Below are 21,465 nucleotides of genomic sequence, written 5' to 3'. Positions count from 1 at the left end.
TCTAATCAAGAAGCGTGTTCTACGCACTGCCGCTCCTTACGATTCTGGAGAAAGTTCCTGATGAATATAGGAAGTTTACCTCATAGACCAAGAGCATGGAGGTCACTGAGAATGCCATGATGCAGGTAGTGCCAAATGCCTTCTCTATGTCTATGGAAATCATAACAAGGTATTCAATTTTTACAAAGGCATTGTGAATTTCAGACTCGGCCTTGATCATGAGATCTAAGGAGGACTAGTTCTTACGAAAGCCATGCTGATTATTACTCATTAGGTGTTGTGTTTTGATGATCCAAACAAGTCGATTATGGATAATTTTTTCAAGTAATTTACTGGGGCAACTGCAGAGGGAAATTGGTCGGTAATTGTACGGACTGGTAGGGACTTTTCCAGGTTTCAAAAAGGCAAGAACTGTGGCATGATGCCAAGAGGCTGGGATAAATGTTTTCCATAAATATTCAGTTATAGTAGACCAGCAGTATTTGTAAATTTTTGTCACCAAGGTTTTGTAACATGATATAAGATATTCCATCTGGCCCAGTGATACTGTTGCGTGTTGTTTTAATGGCATGTAGAAGTTCATGATATTGAAGAGGCTGGTTATATGGAAGGAAAACTGAGGTTCGAAAGTTGATGGCTCATTGTTCAGTCTTGTTCTTTATTTTCTGAAAATCCGGAGAATAAGTTGATGCTGCTGAAACTTGGGCAAAGGTTTTGCCCAAGGCTTTTGCTATGTCATCAAGAGTAAAGAGTTCTTGCCCATTCCGTGAAAGAATTGGTGAAGGAGTGGTTGGAAATTTCCCAGAAATCTGCCTGATTTTCTTTCATATTAACCTGGAGTTAGTGTTTCTGTTTATGGTAGGTGCAAACTGAATCCAAGAATTCTTCTTAGATTGCCTTTGAATGAGGTGTGCTTTTGCTCTTAGCTTCTTGTAGTTGATGAGATTAGCTGTGGTTAGGGATCTACGAAATAAATTCCATGCTTTATTTTTTTAACCTCTTTGCTTTTGTGCATTCTTCATTCCACCAATAGTTAAGGTACCATCGGGTCTGGGGATTCGACAATCGAATTGAACATTTAGCTGCAGAGAGTAGGTGTGAAGTGATATAATCTGTGGCTTCATCTATCGACTGAGTTTGTATATATTGCTCATCCAGGGTGACAAGTGACTGAAATTTGGCCCAGATGGCTTGAGAGAACTTCCATTTCCTGCAGCGTTGGGCTAATGGTGGTTGTGCAGTGAGCAGATCACAAATAATCGGAAAATGGTCACTGCCCATGGGATCGTCCATAACAGACCATTCTATGATTTTAAACAGAATTGGGGAGCATATTGATAGATCGATTGCAGAAGTTTGTCCAGTTGGTAATTGCATGCGAGTGGGTGCATCAGTATTAAGAACAGTAGGTTTTGCTTATCCAGAAAGGTTTCAATTAGTCGGCCATGTGTATCTAATTTTGTCAATCCCCATAAGGGGTGGTGGCCATTGAAATCCCCCAGGGGAAGATAACTGCATTAGTAGGTTTCAAGATCCTGGTAAGAGAAGGTATGACTTGGTGGGAGATAGACTGATACTAATGTTAACGCAATCTGGGTTATCAAACATATGGCAACAACTTCAATTTCAGTTTGCAAAACAATTTGCTTGGTCCGAATCTTTGCGCTGACCAATATGGCTACACCCCCAAGGGTGGCATTTGAAGTATTACGATCTTGTCGATAGATGATATAGTTCTTTATGTTGGTGGAAATTTGAGGAGTTAGATAGGTTTCCTGTAGACAGAAACCAACTGGAGAGTAGCGGTAAATTAAGACTTGAATATCATTAAGGTTGCTACGAAATCCTCTACAATTCCATTTTAGTATATAAGGTATTACTGGTGTTTAGTAGAAGAAGCTGTATCTGACTGCAGATACAGCAAGTGACTGGCTTGTGACGTTCAGGGTTTGGTTTGTCTTTTTTTGAGAAGAATGGCATACCAGTGTCCATTTCTTCTTCTGCATATATTTGTAAGATCGGTTTTTCCTGTCTGGATGAGTCAATTGTATCTTCTGGATGCGTCTGGATCTTATGGATGCGTCTTGGATATTCTTTTTTAATTATTCAATGTAGGAGCAATCACTGGGGGAGGAGAAGAAGATGTAGCTGGTACTGTAAGTGCAGTATTACTTGCCTGGTTCAACTGCTTAGGGATATTGGACTGTTGCTGAGAGAGAACAGTCTGAGTCCAGTCAGAGATTGAAATGTTTGAAGGGACTGTAACATCAGTTTGGGTGGCCACTGATTGATATTTTTGCGCAATATTAGTGTATGTATGCTTAGTCATACTGGGAGCAATTACTTGCTGTGCTTCTTGAAAGATTACTTTATTTTCAATCTTATATTTCACAATCTTCTTTTCAGTTTTCCATTTGTAGCATGTCCTTGAATAAGCAGGATGGTTTCCTTTACAGTTGAGGCAAGTCATTTCTTTTGTGAAGCAGTCACTTTGGGTGTGGTCAGAGGACCCACAATTAGGACAAACTTGGTTTCCTCTGCACACCGTTTGAGAGTGGCCATACTTTTGGCACTTAAAACATCTCAATGGATTAGGAATGTATGGTCTAATGCGGCAAAGTAGATAGCCTGCTTTTATCAATGGTGGTAGATTTGGCGTGCTAAAGGTTAGAATAATATTCCTTGTAGGTGTGAGTGTATTTTCTCTTTTAACCATAATTCTTTTCACAGCAATGACATTTTGATCTTGAAGCGCTTATATTATCTCCTCCTCTGTGTCATTCAATAGATCCCAACTGGATATAACACCCTTGGATGTATTTAGGATTGCACAGGAAGAAACTTTTACTGGAATTCCAGCAAAGTTTATAAGTTTTAGCAATTTCTCTGAATGTTTATGGTTCATTGTTTCCACTAGAAGGTCCCCTGATTGTAGTCTCTTGATTGTCTTGGGAGATCCTGCCAGACTTTCCAGGTGTTTCTAAATAAGGAATGGAGAGAGCTTACTGAGAGGCTGATCTGCAAGAGAGTGCATTATAAGGAATGTAGGAAAATCTGTTACTGAGAAAGTGGTTTTAAACCTCTTGGGCTGCGACATGTCATGTTCAATATCTAACTCTAGCCGAAAACTTGTTGGCTCTAGAGGCGGAATCGCATTTTGATCCACGTTTGCTCCTTTTGGCCCTTGGCAGATTAGCTTTTCTGCCAAGGTTTCTGGCCCTGCCACGGGGAGGCAGGAGCAGTGCCTGGTGTGATCAAGTGTAAAGTAGTAAGTGTTAGTAATAAAAGTAAGAAAAATAAAGAAAGATGGTTTTTCTTTCTTGCTCTGTCCAAGTACTTTTGTAACAGGAGCTGTTATTAAATAAATAAATTTCTTAAGGATAGGAACTTAAAAGAACTATAAATCGCTTTTAGATAATCTCGCTTTAAGCACAGAGAAAATGCTCAATCACAATCGCTCGGCACCCGGGGCCGAGTTATAACTGAAGTCTTGTCTAGATGACCCTTCAATGCTTCTTTAACCAGTGCCTCCATTAATTTCCCTGGAACAGAAGTAGTAGTAGTGGCATATGATGCAAGAAAGCAAGCTTATGAAGCATCAGCCAAAAAAAAAAAAAAAAACCCACGTAACCACTCCATCACTTCCAATAATTTGTCTAGTTCTTCCTTGAATTTATTCAAACCATTCACTTCCATAACAACAGATGGAAGCCTATTCCAACAATCAATCACCCACTGGCTGAAAGTAAACTTCCACACATCTATCCTGCAACCATCCTTCCTCAACTTAAATTTATGCCCCCCATCATGCATGTAGTCTAAGCAAGTGGAAGAATGCCATTCATGTTCAGCTTACTCAATCCATTCAAGGCCTTAAACACCTCAATCGTATCACCCTGCAGGTGCTTAGCCTCCAGATGCTGCAATTTGCAAAATTGAAGCAAACCTTTCTAGATAAGACCACCTTATTTTTTTCATTTGGTTAACCTTCTCTGCACTGGTTACAATACTCTAGATGTGGCTTAACCATAGCCTTGTACAAAGACATAATCACCTCCTTATCCCTACTAGCAAAGTTTCTGTATATCATTGACAAAACCCCCTTAGCTGTCCTGGCAACATATCTTCACTGCTCAGAGAATTTCATATCTGACTGCACAATTATCCCCAGTTCTTTTTAATTTTTTCTACCCTGAGTGTAGTTACACACAATTGATAAGTTACTTTGAGATTACTGCTATGCAAATGCAGTACCTTGCATTTGTCAATGTTAAACTTCAACTGCCATTTCTCAGCCAATCGACCTAATTTTTCTAAATCTTGTTGCAGTAGCATACCATCATTACTATCATTAACCACTCTGCCAACATCTGTATCATCTGCAAACTTTGACATTATGCCTGATATACCTTCATCAATAAAATTAATAAATATTGAAAACAACAATGGGCCCAGCACTGAACCAGATCTTAGCTGCTATTTAAAAGTTACAAATAAAGAGAGGCCTTGTGGGGTTGTTCATTCCAGAGCCAATGCTGGTCTTTGATACTGCAAGTTATATTTTGTCCATTATAAGAAATTGCATGGACTTTTAGCAATTATTTGATAAACAATGAAAACCAGGCCAGACCACAAATACTACATAACACTATATTATTGTTACACCTTACTTTATTTGTGAATGATACATTATTTATAGAAACATGCCCAAACAATTCAATGCAAAGATATAATCCTTTACTTGCATTTTCATAATGCATCCTTGGCATAAGATTATATTGATGGATAAATGCTGTAGCTCTTTATATTTACTTTATTTATATGGATATAGATTATTTATGATATAATTATATTTTCTTTTGTTATGCAAATTGCTTTCACCTTATAGCGTTAGCATTAGCACAGGCATATGATGCAAGAAAGCAAGCTTATATAGCATCAACCATAAAAAAAACCCTTCCCATTTCACCCATCCATTCACTCCAAAAATTTGTCAAATTCAGCCTTGAATTTATTTAAGCTGTCAACTTCCACAATGACAGATGGAAGCTTGTTATGGCAATTAACCTAAAGGCAAATTTCTGCACATCTATTCTACAACTGTCTTGCCTCAATTTGAATTTATGCCCCTCGGGTGTGGAATCTGGGCAAGAGGAAGAATCCCATCAGCATTCAGCTTGCCAAAACCATCCAAGGCCTTATACACCTCAATCGGATCACCTCGCAGTGCGTAGTCTCCAGATGCTGCAATTTGCAGAACTTAAGTGCCGACCGAGCTAGCCGGGTGGGTAAAGTGCCTGCCTGGCAACCCAAAGGTCGCAGGTTAGATTCCCGCCTCGGGCTTGGATCAAAGTACTACAAAAACCTTGGGAGGTGCATTATGGCCACAGAAGTCTATGCGCCAAAAACTACCAAAAAAAAAAAAAAAAGAACTTAAGCCTATCTTGGTAACAGCAACCCTTTGTAATGCTCACTAATCTCCTTGCCCTCTGTACTCATTTTAGTAGCTCAAATCTTTCCTAAAATGAAGCCTACAGACCTATATTCAGTATTCAAGGTGTGGCCTGACCATTGCCTTATGCAAGAGGATAATCACCTCCTTATCCCTGCTAGAAAAATTCCTGTATATCATTGACAAGACACCACGAGTTACTCTTGCAGACCATCTGCACTGCTCAAAAAACTTCATATCTGCCTGCACAGTTACCCCCAGGTCCTTTTCATTCTCTACCACTGTCAGTGTAGTACCACACAGTTGATACGTTACTCTGGGGTTACTTTTTTGCATTTGTCAATGTTAACCTTCAGTTGCCACCTCTCTGCCCATCTGCTCAACTTTTCTAGATCCTGCTTCAGTAGTGTACCATCCTTTCATTAACAACCCTACCAACCTTCATATCATCTGAAAATTGCGGGAAAATTGAACATTTTCAGACTGACCACCGCAGGATATGGAGGTGAGGTACTATGATATTTCAATCTGATACATACCTGTAGGGCTTTGAATCTCCTATCACAGTTTGCTGTCATATACGTAAACCACCCTGTCTATTTAAATTTAAGTACATATATTCAAAAAAATTTACTCTGATTATTCCAAATTATTTGCCAAGTAATTACCTAAAGTTAACCTAGCAAAACTGGTATAGAGATTACAGAAACAGATATGTATAATACATTCCTCTAGTATGGCTCAAAGCTCCTGAGGAAGTAGCAGAGGTATGGCCATGAGGGAGAATGTTAATTTTCACTAACTTTTGCTAATTTTCTCCAATTTCTCCAGCTTTCTCTAATCTTCTTTAAATTTACATTAATTTGTTGTTTTTATATGTATGTAAGTTATATATTTTTATATATAAGGCTATACATCCCAGGGCTAGATTTATATATAACTAGTGGGTTGATTGGGGCCACTACAAACCTAGGCTCCCAAGTAGTACCATAATTTAATAAGTAATAATGTATAAATAAGTTAAGTACATATATAACCCATGCAAGTATAATGTCTAATTGTCACAGGACAATAGCATTAACATAGGAGCCAATACCCTCATTTATGCTATTTAATATTTAAATCTAATTGTCATGAGGTATGAAGGAAAATATAACACTATTTTCCTTCATACCTCATGAACTATTAGAGCAATTCGAGGGGGATTGAGGTACTATTGCTATTCTACATCCTACTTCCGTTCTCCTTCCTTTAGCCCGAGCTGCCTATTCAACAAAGATATACAACTACAATGGATGGAACTCTTACTCTAGTATATTTATTTATATCTTTCATGCTACTGTGCTGTCTGTCGGGCTAACAGTCATCTCGCCAGCAAACTACTTATCAAATACATGCTTGTTAGCAGCATTTGGATCATATCTTATTGCTTCTAAATTCCTAACCTACCAATAACGGCGTAATACCAGCTTTCGGCATATTATCATTACCTTTTTACCTTCCTACTTATATTCTTACCTAGAGTTGCTGGCAGTTGACTACAGAAACAGATAGCTACGTTAATTATGGGCTGATACAATGAGAAGGTTAGCCCTAGACAAAGTCCCTTTTAATGTATCTACATACCCATAATTGACCCCTTTTTTATAATTTTTATAATTTACCACATTGCTTTATAATTTGCCTCTGTATTGTTATACAATTTTGCCTCACTAGCTTATATATTTTGCTCTATCATATATTACTTCCATTACTGCTTTCACCTTTTTGCTCTACGCTTTATCTTTTGTTTTCCACTCACCTTTTAATTATATATTGTATCATATATAATATATTCTATCTCTATGTTTTGCCATGGTGCCAGCATTAGCATATGTACGTTACCTGGGTGTTTGACACACATGGCGTCCACATATTGCACCGTATCTCACCCAAAACTGCTACCACTTTACCAAACTGACATTTTTTCCATCATATCTAATACTTATATATATATATATATATATATAGATAGATATATATATATATAGATAGATATATATAGATATATAGATATAGATAGATAAAATTAGAAGTAATTAATAAAAATACTAAAAGATGGAGAAGTAAATAACACCAGGTGCCGAGCCTAATAGGGGTAAAGGGAAGTGAATCAGAAATTAAAAGAAAAAGAATTTTAAGAACCTAAAAAATTATAAAATTATATAGAATTAAAGGCTGAATTGACAAGCCAATTATATGTACATGAGCTGAAAGGGAAAAAAGAAATTAATCAAAGTTAAATAGTAGAGAGCATCAAAAGGTAAATAGGAAAAAATAATAATAAATAAATAAATAAAATTGGTACATAGATCAGGTATTTCATCAGGGGACTACACCCGATCATGTACCAAAACACTGGGTTTCTATGTGAACTTATGTTGATGGAGGAAAGATTAAAATATAACAACAAAAAAGGGGGGGGGGGGTGTGAAAGATAAAACCTCCATAAACATAAGTAAGGTAGCCCCAAAGCAGTGTATGTAATTAAATTAAATTAACTCAAATAAAGTGTAAAAGCCTTATTTACATGTACATGGCTTAAAATGTAATGTAAATTTTTAATCGTCTAAAGGAAGAAAAGTTTTGAAAAATGTGAAAAAGATGAAAAGGTGGTTATATGTATTATAATAAAATAAAAGTGACAGGCAGTGGTATAGAAATGGGAAATAATGCAGGGTAAAGGAGGGGAAAAAAGTAATAAAAATAAAGGAGGCGAAAATAGCAAGAATGAGAAAAGTAGGAATGTTCGAATTGTCCTCGTATTGCACTAATAGTTCAACGGACGGAAGAAAGAAGAATAGAGAGTAAAAACATGAAAAGAAAAGGATACTAGGGCTAGGCATGTAAATACCCAACCTCTTAGAGAGGGCCTTGGCTGTGAGAGTGTTAGTAGAAGTAGAAACTAATACCACTGGCCTGTGTTATATTTTAGAATGCCAAAAATACAATGCCGAAAAAGCCAAAAAGTAAATAAAAATAGTGCATAGGAGAAAACAATTAAATGCCTGTAAAGTTATGTAACATCAAAGTTGGCCAAAAAGTATTACATTAAAAAGAAAATAATTCATCGAGATGAGTAAGTAAAAATGGAGTATAAACATGGAATATAAACAGAAGGATATCTATGACGACTATGGAGTTTCTCAGTAGAGAAATACGCAAAAGGAACATAGAAGCCCTCTATAGTCAAGATAAAAAAATGTGAACTGGAGAAAAAATCTTGAAAGAAATGTGAGCAACATGTCATAGATGATAGCAGAGAAAATGGAGTATCGTTACAATTATTAATGATTATTAAAATAAAATGAATAATAATAATATAGAAAATAAACTTAGAGAGTGAAAAGGTATGAATATCGTTCAGAAAGAAGTCAGAAATGTGTTCACTTTCAAAGTAGTGGAAATACCACCATTCAAATATACATCTATACAACTGTACAAGTATCAGGTTAGCTCTAACCAAAATGAGAAATAGTGAATCCAAATTTTTGTTTGATGAAAGCAGATATATTATTTGCAATATAATTGATGAAATTAATTGGAATATCGTTAATGCGTAATTTAGTATAAAGGCCATATAAGGCATTATTGAAAAGTGAATGATTGCTGCTTATATTTGCAATATGAATAATTTGTGTATAGATGATGTTTTTATGAACTTTAATAGAAATATTTGAATTCCAATTAGTTAAGTAAATAATGTTGAAATTAAATTTACTTCTTTTATCAAATAATGCCAAATTATGGTGAAGTGGGGGCTATTTAAATCAAGGAAGTTTGTGTGTTGATTACCATTATTTTCTTTGTTTAAGGTGAGGTCTATAGGATATATAGTTTTTGCAATAATTTCGAAATCAACATTCAGAACCAGGATGTCGTCAACGTATCGAAATGCATAGAAATTATGGTTTGGATTATCACGAGTATAAAGATCTTCTTAATAATGTAGAAATAAATTAGAGACTATGCTAGAAATTTGCGAGCCCATGGGTACTCTTACAGTTTGTTTATAAGTATATTTACCATCATAAATGTAATTATTGAGAATACATAAGTTAATATAGTTATTCCAAACAACTTCATCTATAACAAGAATGTTTTATTAGTTTCTACTTCTACTAACACTCTCACAGCCAAGGCCCTCTCTAAGAGGTTGGGTATTTACATGCCTAGCTTGCCTAGTATCCTTTAAACTGTTTTCCTTTTCTTTTCATGTTTTTACTTTCTATTCTTCTTTCTTCCATCCGTTGGACTATTAGCGCAATACGAGGGCGATTCGGATATTCCTACTTTTCTCATTCTTGCTATTTTCGCCTCCTTTATTTTTATTACTTTTTTCCCTCCCTTACCCTGCATTATTTCCCATTTCAATACCACTGCCTGTCACTTTTATTTTATTATAATACATATAATCACCTTTTCGTCTTTTTCAAATTTTTCAAAACTTTTCATCCTTTAGACGATTCAAAATTTACATTACATTTTAAGCCATGTACATGTAAATAAGGCTTTTACACTTTATTTGATTTAAATTTAATTTGCTTTAATTTACTTAATTACATACACTGCGTTGGGGCTACCTTACTTATGTTTATGGAGGTTTTATCTTTCACCCCCCCCCCCTTTTTTGTTGTTATATTTTAATCTTTCCTCCATCAACATAAGTTCGCATAGAAACCCAGTGTTTTGGTACATGATCAGGTGTAGTCCCCTGATGAAATACCTGATCTATGTACCAATTTTATTTATTTATTTTTTTTTTCCTATTTACATTTTGATACTCTCTACTATTTAACTTTGATTAATTTCTTTTTTCCCTTTCAGCTCATGTACATATAATTGGCTTGTCAATTCAGCCTGTAATTCTATATAATTTTATAATTTTTTTAGCTTCTTAACATTCTTTTTCTTTTAATTTCTCATTCTCTTTTCTTTCTCCCTATTAGGCTCGGCACCTGGTGTTATTTACTTCTCCATCTTTTTGTATTTTTATTAACTACTTCTAATTTTATCTTTATATCTTTTGTATCGTAGCTTTGTGCATTCAGGTGCAATTCCTGTTTCTCTCTCTCTCTGTCTTTCTCTTTCCTCTTACTTTTCCCTTTTTCTTGAATTTACTACTTATACATAATACATATATATATATATATATATATATTATAATATATATCTCATAATGCTATACAAGCTTGCTTTATTGCATCACATGTGAAGCAATATGGCCTTAGTTGCTAATTCTCCTAAAAACCAAATAACAACAACAACAGCAGCATCACTTGCCTCTACTAATGTTAATACTATATTGTTTATGATATGTATATATCATTGACAGCAGGGACAAGAATGCCACTGTCCCACTGTATGTCCTTTACAGTGTACTTATAAAATGGTTCATACATAACATCCTTTATGTATGAACCATCTTGAAATTTTTGCTGTATTTGCTGTATATTCTTAAATAAGAATAAGTAAACATGTACCTAATATGTTTTACTAGGTATGAGTCTGCTTATTCTTTTTTATTATTTTTTTACCACCGAAAACTCCACAGCCTTTTTAAGATTCAAACAAATGTAGCTCTGTATCCAATTAGAATCAGACCCACATTGATGTAATATTTTTTACTCAAATTGACCTCAGAAATGATATCTTGAAATTAGTAGTAGTAGTAGCAGCAGTAATGACAAATGATGCAAGAAAACTTATATAATATCAACAAAAAAAAAAAAAAAAAACCTAAACAGTTCACAACAGACGGAAGTTTGTTCCAACGATCAATCATCTGCTGGCTGAACACAAACTTCTGCCCATCATCCTGCAACCATCCTTCCTCAACTTGAATTTATGCCCCACGTGTGCATGCGTGTGTGCACGTGTGTGGTCTCAGCAAGTGGAAGAATGTCATTAGCATATTCAATCCATTCAAGGCTTAAACACATCAATCAGATCTCCCTGCAGGTGCCTAGTCTAAGCCTTGAATGGATTGAATAAGCTGATTGCTAATGACATTCTTCCACTTGCTGAGACCACAGCAAAGGTGAAGGGAACAAAAGAGTACCCTTTTGTTCCCTTCACCAGTCTTGTTGCCTTTCTCTTCACCCATTCTGCAGATCCACAACCTTCCTAAATTGAGGCTTCCAGGCTGTATACAGTACTTAAGATCCAGCATAACCACAGCCACATGCAAAGGGATAATCACCTCCTTATCCCTGCTAGCAAAGTTTCTGTATATCATTGACAAAACTCCATGAGCTGACAGGGAAATATGTTTGCACTGCTCAGAGAATTTCATGTTTGACTGCACAATTAACCCCAGATCTTTTTCATTCTCCACTACCCTAAGTATAGTACCACACAGTTGATAAGTTACTCTGGAGTTACTACTACCTATGCAGTACCTTGCATTTGTCAATGTTAAACTTCAACTGCCATTTCTCAGCCCATCGACGCAATTTTCCTATATCTTGTTGCAGTAGCTTGATTTAATAACTGTCGTTAACCAACCTGCCAACCTTTGTATCATCTGCACTTAGACAGTAAGCCAGATATACTTTCATCAATATCATTGATAAATATTTAAAACAGTGGGCCCAGTACTGAACCCTGGGGAACTACACTAATAACATTAGTGCACAAAGAACAGTGGGCATTGATAACCACTCTCTGTCTTCATCCACTTAACTATCCCTTTATCCACAGCAGTAACTTGCCCTTAATGCCACATTGCTCCAATTTGTACAGTAGTATTTTATGCATTTTTGTACATTTATGAAAAATATGCACCTTCCTCATTACTCACCCTGTATGTATGAATATTGACCTTTGTGATTATGACAGGCATCATATTGAGAATCAACATTCCTTATATGGCAAACTACTCATTAACAGATTTAAATAACACTATATTTTACTTGCATGGAGCAGAAATTTCACTGAGCCTTACAGCAGAAGTGAGAAAACCAACTAAAGCTTATTCAGCGCTTCAGACTCTAAAGAGCTGTTAAATACTCTCACTGGAGGTGCAGATGACTCCCTATTGATGTCTAACTACACATGTCAAGCTGATGGGTGGTTGTGATGAGGAAAATCATGGCTCCCTGGTACTTTGCTTAATTGTGAAAATATTTTAACTGATGGAAAATACCACAGAGTGGGGCAGTTACATCACACCTCATAAGGGTGAAAATCTGGGGGAGCTGATGCTGCTTATTATTTCCAAAGTCCATTAAATTGAAGTCTATTAAAGTGAATGTTTACTTGTACTTGAATATCATACAGATTATGGCTGGCTGTGGTCATATGGTAATGCACATAGATGTAATTGAAACAATGCAGAACTAAAACCCCAAATGTTACCAAAAAAAGTGCACTGTCCACTGTTGACTGTTGGCAGTTCTGCTGGTAAATAGACAGCAATAAAGCAGTTACAATGAATTTGTAAAGTCCTCTAACCTTGGTCATCCAAAGTATAAACAGAAATTTATTTATTTAGATGTTTCTGAGTAAACCACGGAACCAATACAACATGTTGTTCAAAGGTAAACACATTACATATATGAATATTCATGATACCACAAAAAAAGCACTGGTCGATGATTCTATTTATTTCTTCAACAAAAATATGCGTTTTTTGTAGATACCAATTTTTCAATTATGAAAATGTTCTTGAAAATGTTTCTGTTCATATCAGATTTCTGAGAAAAATGCAAATCAATTTATTCCCTAATTCATTTAAGAAAAAAATATCAAGCTTTCTTTTCCTGGACTCTGCTAGTGATTACGATGTAGTTCTCCGGAACTTTTACATAAAGCATTTGTGACAATATAGGAAATTAAATTGATTAAAATGAGCAATTCAAATGATAAATACAACAGTTATTACAAAAAAAAAAAAAAAATTAAAAAGCAACAACAACACACTAATGAACTGTTGCTATATTTTTTACCTTTTGAAATTCTAATAAAGTGCATAACATGACTTTCAGTTAATTTCTACCATTTTTATGATATTTCAATGCTGAAATTTAACATTTTTAAAATATTTCATATTTCCAAAGGTATCAAATATCTTTCAGATATATCCCAATTATTTCTGTTACATTTGTGGAGAATTTAAACTCAACCAAGAAAGAAATAGACTACTCTAATAAAAATGTTATGCAAATTGTATTTCTTTTAAATTTAGTGTTCCAAGTGAAAACTGGGCATAATACATATGTTGTACACCTAGCACAGTAAATAATAGGGTGCTTTGGTTGAGGGTAACTTACAAAAGAAATTTCACAAGCTGCTAACCTTGGATTGATTAATGTTTCTATATTCTCTTTTGCTATCAAATAACCAAATTTTATATTCGCAATGAAGCCAGTAGCTGAAATGGGTATCACTCCAAAGCTCTACCATTAGAAATCAGCATCTCAGAAAACACACTTTATAGTGAGAGGAAATATCAACAGGCTAAGATAAAGGAGTTTTGCTAAATGCATCCACAGAACCACATACATTTGTTTTCTTTTTTTCATCATACATTATTGCAACAGAAAAATAAATGGCTTTCCAATGACTCTGTTTACTTTGCTCTGCAATACCATCATATGTTATTATTGCAACATATACATATGTTACAATAACAACATATATCAGAAATCCAATAATATCAGCTTGCCAATGGCTCTGTTTGTTTCTCCATTGCAATAACACATCATAACTTATTAACATATCAAAAATTAACAGTTGCCAATGGCTCTATGTCCAGTATTTAACTGATAAATGAGACTCTTCATTTACTAATTAAGCAAATGAAGAATTAAGAGAATTCTTTTATCTTAAGAGAATTATCAGAATTAAGCAAAAAGGTTAAAGGACTACTCTATTTTATATTTAAAATATATTTCCATCAGATCCCATTAAACACCTGTTAATGTGAAGGAATTATATAAAATAATGAAATATCACCTGTGCTATATACAGTGCATATATAATGAGTTATATATACATTATATAGCGTATATATAATGGTATATCTATTATGGCATATACTAGTGCCATTTTACTTGCCTTTTAAACTTGAAAACTTAAAAAAAGGAAGAAAAAAGGAGAGGCCAAAACAATTAACAATAATTTTTAAATATAATTAAAATCTTCACTTACTACTGGTATAATATGATATGGTTATATCCTCCCCTTCAGAAAGTCGCCTCTTTTGAAACTTATTGACATCAATGCCTCTAATATTATCAGGCTTTTCAAATATCTAGTGAAATAAACAGGCTTCCATTAAAAATAAATTATTTAACTTAACTACTAATTCTGTTAAATAAATAAAATACATGATTCAATCTATGATTTAATAATTATAACCTACTGGCAATAATTTTTATCAAATGCAAAAATACATAAATACCCTTCAGTATCCAAAATAGGCATCATTTGAAACATACAGACTCAAAATCTGAATGCAATCTACCCTTAGATAAATAGAGACTTAGTATTATGGCAACTTTAAGTATAAAAACTGTGTATATAGGCTGTTTCAATTAAAAGGCACAGGGATCTACCTCACTTATTAGGTTTGCCATCAGGAATTTTTTTGTTACATTTGGGCTAAAATTTTTAAATTTGATGTTAAAATTGGACTAAGTTTTACCATTTGCATTTTATGATTTCTAAATTTAAATTTTAACTAACCAACTGCTTTTTTCTCAATTAGAAAACTGTTTCGGTCCTTGGTTTAGTCTAAAAATGTCATTAGTGTACTTCTGAATAGCATAAACCAATTTTATTTGAAGAAAAGAAAAAGAATTAAACACAATAGTTGCAAGCATAATGAGATGTGACACATAACTACCCTCATACAGTTAAACTCTCATAATGAAGAGCAAACATCTCATACAAGCATTGTGGTTTCCCCCTTCCTTCAAATAAAATTGGTTTGCATTTGTTTCAGAAATACAGCAATGACATTTTTATACTAAACCAACAACAAGGAACAATTTTTCCACTGAGAAAAAAAAAGCGGCTGATTAAGCAAAAAAAATTTCAGTTCAGAAAATGTAAAATCTAAATGGTAACACAGTCTAATTTAACATCAAATTAAAAAATTTCAGCTGAAATATGGCAAAAAAAAAGAAGGTACAAATAGCCTAAACCTAAATATAAGTAGATTGATGCCAATGTTTTTTAATTGAACACCTTGTATAAATAAATATATATACAGGGTATCCACAAACCTCTTTTACAAAAAACTAAAATGTTATTGTATAAACAGAGTACGTGATACAAACCTGATACCACTTCCAGGTGATAAGAGGACCTCTTCAATTTTTTATTTACCAAACATAAAATATGTACACGTGGCAGTATATGACACCATAATCGCAAAACTATAATTGTGATGAGATTTGGTGGCTGTTATTGTTGTTGTTTGGTTTTTAGGAACATTAGCAACTAAGGCCATATTGCTCTGGGATATGCGGTGGTCATTCCCTGACCTTTCGACATCCTCCGTATTTGGTGGTGATGGGCTCGAACCAAGTCTAATCAAGAAGCGTGTGCTATGCACTGCTGCTCCTTCCCACCTGGCTACGGAGGTGCCATGAGATTTGGTCTTTTGCACAATGAGTTGTCACAAAGCGTATAGTTCTTTCTTCTTTGAGAAGCTATTATCATAGACATCACATATCTCGACATATCACAGAATTTCTTTATGCCCAACTTCATAATAACAATGCCAACTTGATTTTCCAACAAGAGAGAGCACTGTCATTTTATAGTAAAGACGTTTGTGCATACATGAACAGAGTGCTTTCTCAGAAGTGGATTGGTAGAGGAGGATCAATTTTGTGGCTTCCACAATCCCCTAATCTGATTCCTTTAGATTTTACTGTTTGGGGATTCATGAAAGACCAAGCATATGTTCCACCTATTTCAGGAATGATTGTGGAACTTAAGGCATTTGTGAAGCAATCAGCATACTGACAGGGATATGTTGTGCCAAACAGTGGGGGGGGAGAAGAAATTGGATTATAGATGAGACAACTGAAGAGCAAATAAAACTAAAAATTAAGATAAGATTAGATAAAAAGAAATAAAATATAATAGCAAGCAACCCAAGAGGAATTAAAAAACAAAAGTAAAGTAAATGTAAAAGTAAAGTAAACCTGTTAGTTTAACTTCTGTTCTAGGGAAATTAATGGAGGCACTGGTTAAAGAAACACTGCAGGATCATCTAGACAAGACTTCAGTTATAGCTCGGACATGGCATGGGTTTGTTAAGGGAAAGTCTTGTCTGACCAATTTGATTGGATACTATGATGTGGTCACAAAGGAACTGGATGCAAAGAATAATTTTGATATCATATATTTGGATCTTAGAAAGGCTTTTGATACTGTTGCACGTGGAAGACTGCTGCACAAATTGGAGCAGTGTGACATTGGAGGCAAATTCCTGCTATGGATAAAGGGATAGTTGAGTGGGAGAAGACAGAGAGTAGTAATCAATGGACACTGCTCTTCGTGGTCGGCAGGGTTGATAATGACACTAATGACAGTACAGTGCTGCAACAGGAATTAGAAAAGATGAGCAGATGGGCTGAGAGGCGGCAACTGAAGTTTAACATTGACAAATGTAAAATACTGCATATGGGAAGCAGTAACCCCAGAGTAATGTATCAACTGTGTGGTACTACACTGACAGTGGTAGAGAATGAAAAGGACATCGGGTTAATTGTGCAGTCAGATATGAAGTTTTCCGAGCAATGCAGATGGTCTGCAAGAGTAGCTCGGTGTCTTGTCAATGATATACAGGAATTTTTCTAGCAGGGATAAGGAGGTGATTATCCCCTTGTATAAGGCAATGGTCAGGCCACACCTTGAGTACTGTATACAGGTCTGGAGGCCTCATTTTAAGAAAGATGTAGAGCTGTTGGAATGAGTACAGAGAAGGGCACCAATATTAGTGAATGGAACAAAGGGTTGCTCTTACAAATAAAGGCTTAAGTTTTGCAAATTACAGTGTCTGAAGACTAGACACCTGCAAGGAGATCTGATTGAGGTGTATAAAGCCTTGAATGGTTTGAGCATGCTCAATATTCATGGGATTCTTCCTCTTGCTCAGAATAATAGCCTGAGATGGCATAAATTGAAATTGAGGAAAGACAGTTGTAAGATAGATGTGTGGAAGTTTGTCTTTAGCCAGTGGGTGGTTGATTGCTGGAACAAACTTCCATCTGTCGTAGAAGTTGACAGCTTAAATAGATTCAAGGCAGAACTAGACAAGCATTTGGAGCAAGTGGATGTATGAATGAGGAGGGTGCATGTTTTTTTTTTTTGGTCGATGCTATATAAGCTTGTTTTCTTGCCTTTCATGTGCCTTTACTAATGCTAATATGCAGATGAGATGATATTGACAAAGTCAGACAACTTGCTTGTTAACAGGAGAGAGTACTTCTACAGGGATGGGATACACTTAAATACAAAGGGTGCAAGAATATTTGCTGGTACAATCAAGGCAATGTTAGGTGGCTTGGAAAACTGCTAGCATGGGGAATATGTGGATTGTTTATTATTTGGTTTTTAGAAGCATTAGCAACTAAGGCCATATTGCTCCGGGATATGCGGTGGTCATTCCCTTGACCTTTCCGCATCCTCCGTATTTGGTGGTGACGGGCTCGAACCCCGGTCTAATCAAGAAGGGTGTGCTACGCACTGCTGCTCCTTCCCACCTGGCTATGGAGGCGCCAGGGGAATACGTGGACTAATAGATTAACAGTAGCTGCTGGCAGAGGTGAAAGTGATTCTTGCATTGCTTCTATTGGAATGAGCAGTAGTCTGGAAAACAAAGTGCCGGGGATTTAAGAAACTGCTGGGAGTCATTGCAAAAAAGGAAATATATGGGCTGTGTTAGGGTAGCTAAGACTAAGAACAGGTGCATGTATACTTGAGTGTATACCAATGCTAGGAGTGTAGTAAAAAAAATACACGAATTTGAGGTGCTGGTCAAAACATCAAAAGCAGATATTGTTGAAATATCAGAGACGTGGCGTCACACAGATATAAGAAATGCAGAATTGGAATTTAGGAAGCACAATGCATACAGGAAGGAATACACAGGATAGGAAGGGATCAGGGGTTATGCTATTAGTTAAGAAACACATAAAATCTAAGGAAGTGCATGTGTAGACATGGGTGGGCAGTGCAGTGTTGAGTCAGACATAAGCACTAGGAAAGCAAAATTGACAGTAGGAGTGTGCTATAAGCCTAATGACTCTGATGAGTATAATGAACAGCTGTACACAGAAATAGAGTGGACCAGTAAATCAGATGGTCTAATAATGGGGGATATTAATTTCCCAGATATTGACTGGAAATTGTTGGTTGGTCATTCACACACTAGCAAGGCTTTTGTGGATTTATTGGATGATTGTTTTAAATAGCAGCATGTTTGGGAGGCAACCAGAGGGAATAATACTCTTGATGTGATTATCAGTAGTGATTATTCATGCATTAAAAATCTGCAGATAAAGAAACCACTAGGTGGTTTCTTTATCTGCTTTTTTATCTGATATCTGTTCCTTTATCTGATACTATGATAAAGTTGACTGCGGAGGTCTGAGACAGTTTTTAAAGTCTATAGAGTGGGACCAACTGATGATGTTACCAACAGCAAATTCTAAATGGGAAGCACTCAAAGAATTAATCATGGAGGCTACTTGGCTTGTCATACCAACTAAGAAATATTGTTCAAGGTTTAGGCCTAAATGGATGTCATATGAACTAATGAGACATGTGGCAGAGAAGAAAAATGATTGAGATACATATAAATTAACAGGTGACACAGAAGCCTATGGAAGATATCAGCTGGTATATAATCAAGTCACAAAGCAGGTTAGGCAGTCAAAGGCAGAATACAAGAAATCTTTGGAAAAGGATGCAAAGAAAAATAGCAAAGACTTCTTTACTTATGAAAACTCTAGAAGGAAGGGGATGAATCAGATTGGTCCACTTGATATCGAAGATTCAACTGTTGATGATCCTGCTCAGGTAGCTAAAAAACTGAATGAGTATTTTGAATCTACATTTACACGTGAGGATTTATTCAGGGAAGGGAATGCCAGAGGTGTATTAAACTGTGGCAATGAGTTAAATGATTTTTTAATAACTGAGAGCAAAGTGGAGGAGAAATTGTTGAAGATATACATAAAAAAGGCACCCGGGACAGATGGAATCTATCCAGTTATATTAAAGGAGGCAGTTAAGCAAGTAAGCAAACCCTTAGCATAATTATAAGTGCTTTCTTGGGCACATTTGCACAACTACAGTACCCATCACATTTGTACATCTCCAGTGGACTGGAGATGTACAAATGTGACCCCAATTCACAAAGGAGAATCAAAGGGTGATACAAGTAAATACAGACCTGTTAGTTTAACTTCTGTTCCAGGAAAATTAATGGAGCCACTGGTTAAAGAAGCACCACAGGATCATCTAGACTGTTAAGGGGAAGTCTTGTCTGACCAATTTGATTGGATACTATGATGTGGTCACAAAGGAACTGGATGCAAAAAAATAATTTTGATATCATATACTTGGATCTTAGAAAAGCTTCTGATACTGTGGCACATGGAAAAACTACTGTACAAATTGGAGCAGTATGGCATCAAGGGCAAAATGCTGCTATGGATAAAGGGATGTTTGAGTTGGAGAAGACAGAAAGTGGTAATCAATGGACACTGCTCTTCGTGGAGTAATGTTATCAGCGGAATCCCCCTGGGTTTAGTGTTGGATCCATTGATGTTTCATGTATTTATTAATGATATTGATGAAAGTATATCAGGCTTAACATCTAAGTTTGGAGACCATACAAAGGTTGGTAGGGATGAAGGTTGTATTTAATGACAGTACATTACTGCTACAGGATAGAAAAGTTGAGCAGATGGACTGAGAGGTGCTATACTAGCAGTATCACAAAATGTCAAGCACCAAATTTCACTGATCCCATCCTTCAACCTAGTTGCAGGTCTTCCGTTAACAGCAGTTTATAGAGTTGGTTTTGTTATGGTTTCTATGGCATCAGATAATGTGGCAGTATGCCATTGCCTGTCACATGGCCAATTTTGAAAGGGGCTGGCTTTAATCATAGGAAGAGTCATCATGCATCCCATGAGATGCTCTTGAATAGGAAAGGTGACTACAGCAGAGCCCCGCTTAGTGCAGAAGGCTGATTAACAAAACCTGGTTTCCAGAGGTCGTCTATGTATATAAACAGATATATATTATTCATTACATTCGCAAAAGTAGTTATTATATCTTCAGTCAATGAATTTATTCATAAGGTGGGGCTGTTATCCCTCTTCTTCTTCCTTCTTCGATGTCTAATTAATGTCCAATATTTCCAATTAATTATGTAGAATATATTTTAAAATAATTTTCTCCCAAACCATAAAGCACGCAATGATTCTTTACCATAAACATATTTTCATGCTGATTCGAACAGTCCCTGATGAATACATTTCTTAGATTTTAAAATATTCCCTCCTGTATTTCAAATTTACACTCCTTTTATATAGCATTAACCACTGCATAATCTTCTATATTCGTTGAACGTGCTAACCGTTAAACTGTTATTTTAATCTTAGAGCCTAAATATTTACCATGCAGATATAACATATGTGTCTAATGAATCCTCTGTAATTATATATATATAATTACATTATACATATACATTACATTATTACATACATTTTATATATATATATATGAAAGTGTCTTTCAGATGTTTGTACATTACTTAATATGGAAGAGTTAGCTTAAGATCAATGCTAAATTTTCAGAATATGTTCTATTAATCACTAGTGATTGGTTCAATTCTCATTCCATAGCATTCTTTACCAACTTCTCACTAAAAAAATCCATATAAACTAGTTATAAACTAGTTCTAAACTCTTTCTTTTTAAACTAGTTTAGAAAGAAAG

The 21,465-nt window shown here is 35.4% G+C and overlaps 1 protein-coding gene across 1 annotated transcript in view; it reads right to left on the bottom strand.

The window, feature by feature from the left end:
• The window catches only part of LOC150087474 (uncharacterized), a 223,247-nt gene that overhangs the window by 175,578 nt on the left and 26,204 nt on the right, over positions 1-21,465 (bottom strand). Inside the window, exon 5 of the mRNA XM_090372498.1 lies at positions 14,645-14,747. Coding sequence (XP_090228624.1) covers positions 14,645-14,747 — 103 coding nt within the window. The remainder of the gene's footprint in view (positions 1-14,644; positions 14,748-21,465) is intronic.

The sequence above is a fragment of the Mastigoproctus giganteus genome, chromosome 4, assembly GCF_048544385.1.
Source record: "Mastigoproctus giganteus isolate SK-2022 chromosome 4, ASM4854438v1, whole genome shotgun sequence".
NCBI lineage: Eukaryota > Metazoa > Arthropoda > Arachnida > Uropygi > Thelyphonidae > Mastigoproctus > Mastigoproctus giganteus.
The sequence above is the reverse complement of the archived record's forward strand: the minus strand, read 5'-3'. Positions and strand labels throughout refer to the sequence as shown.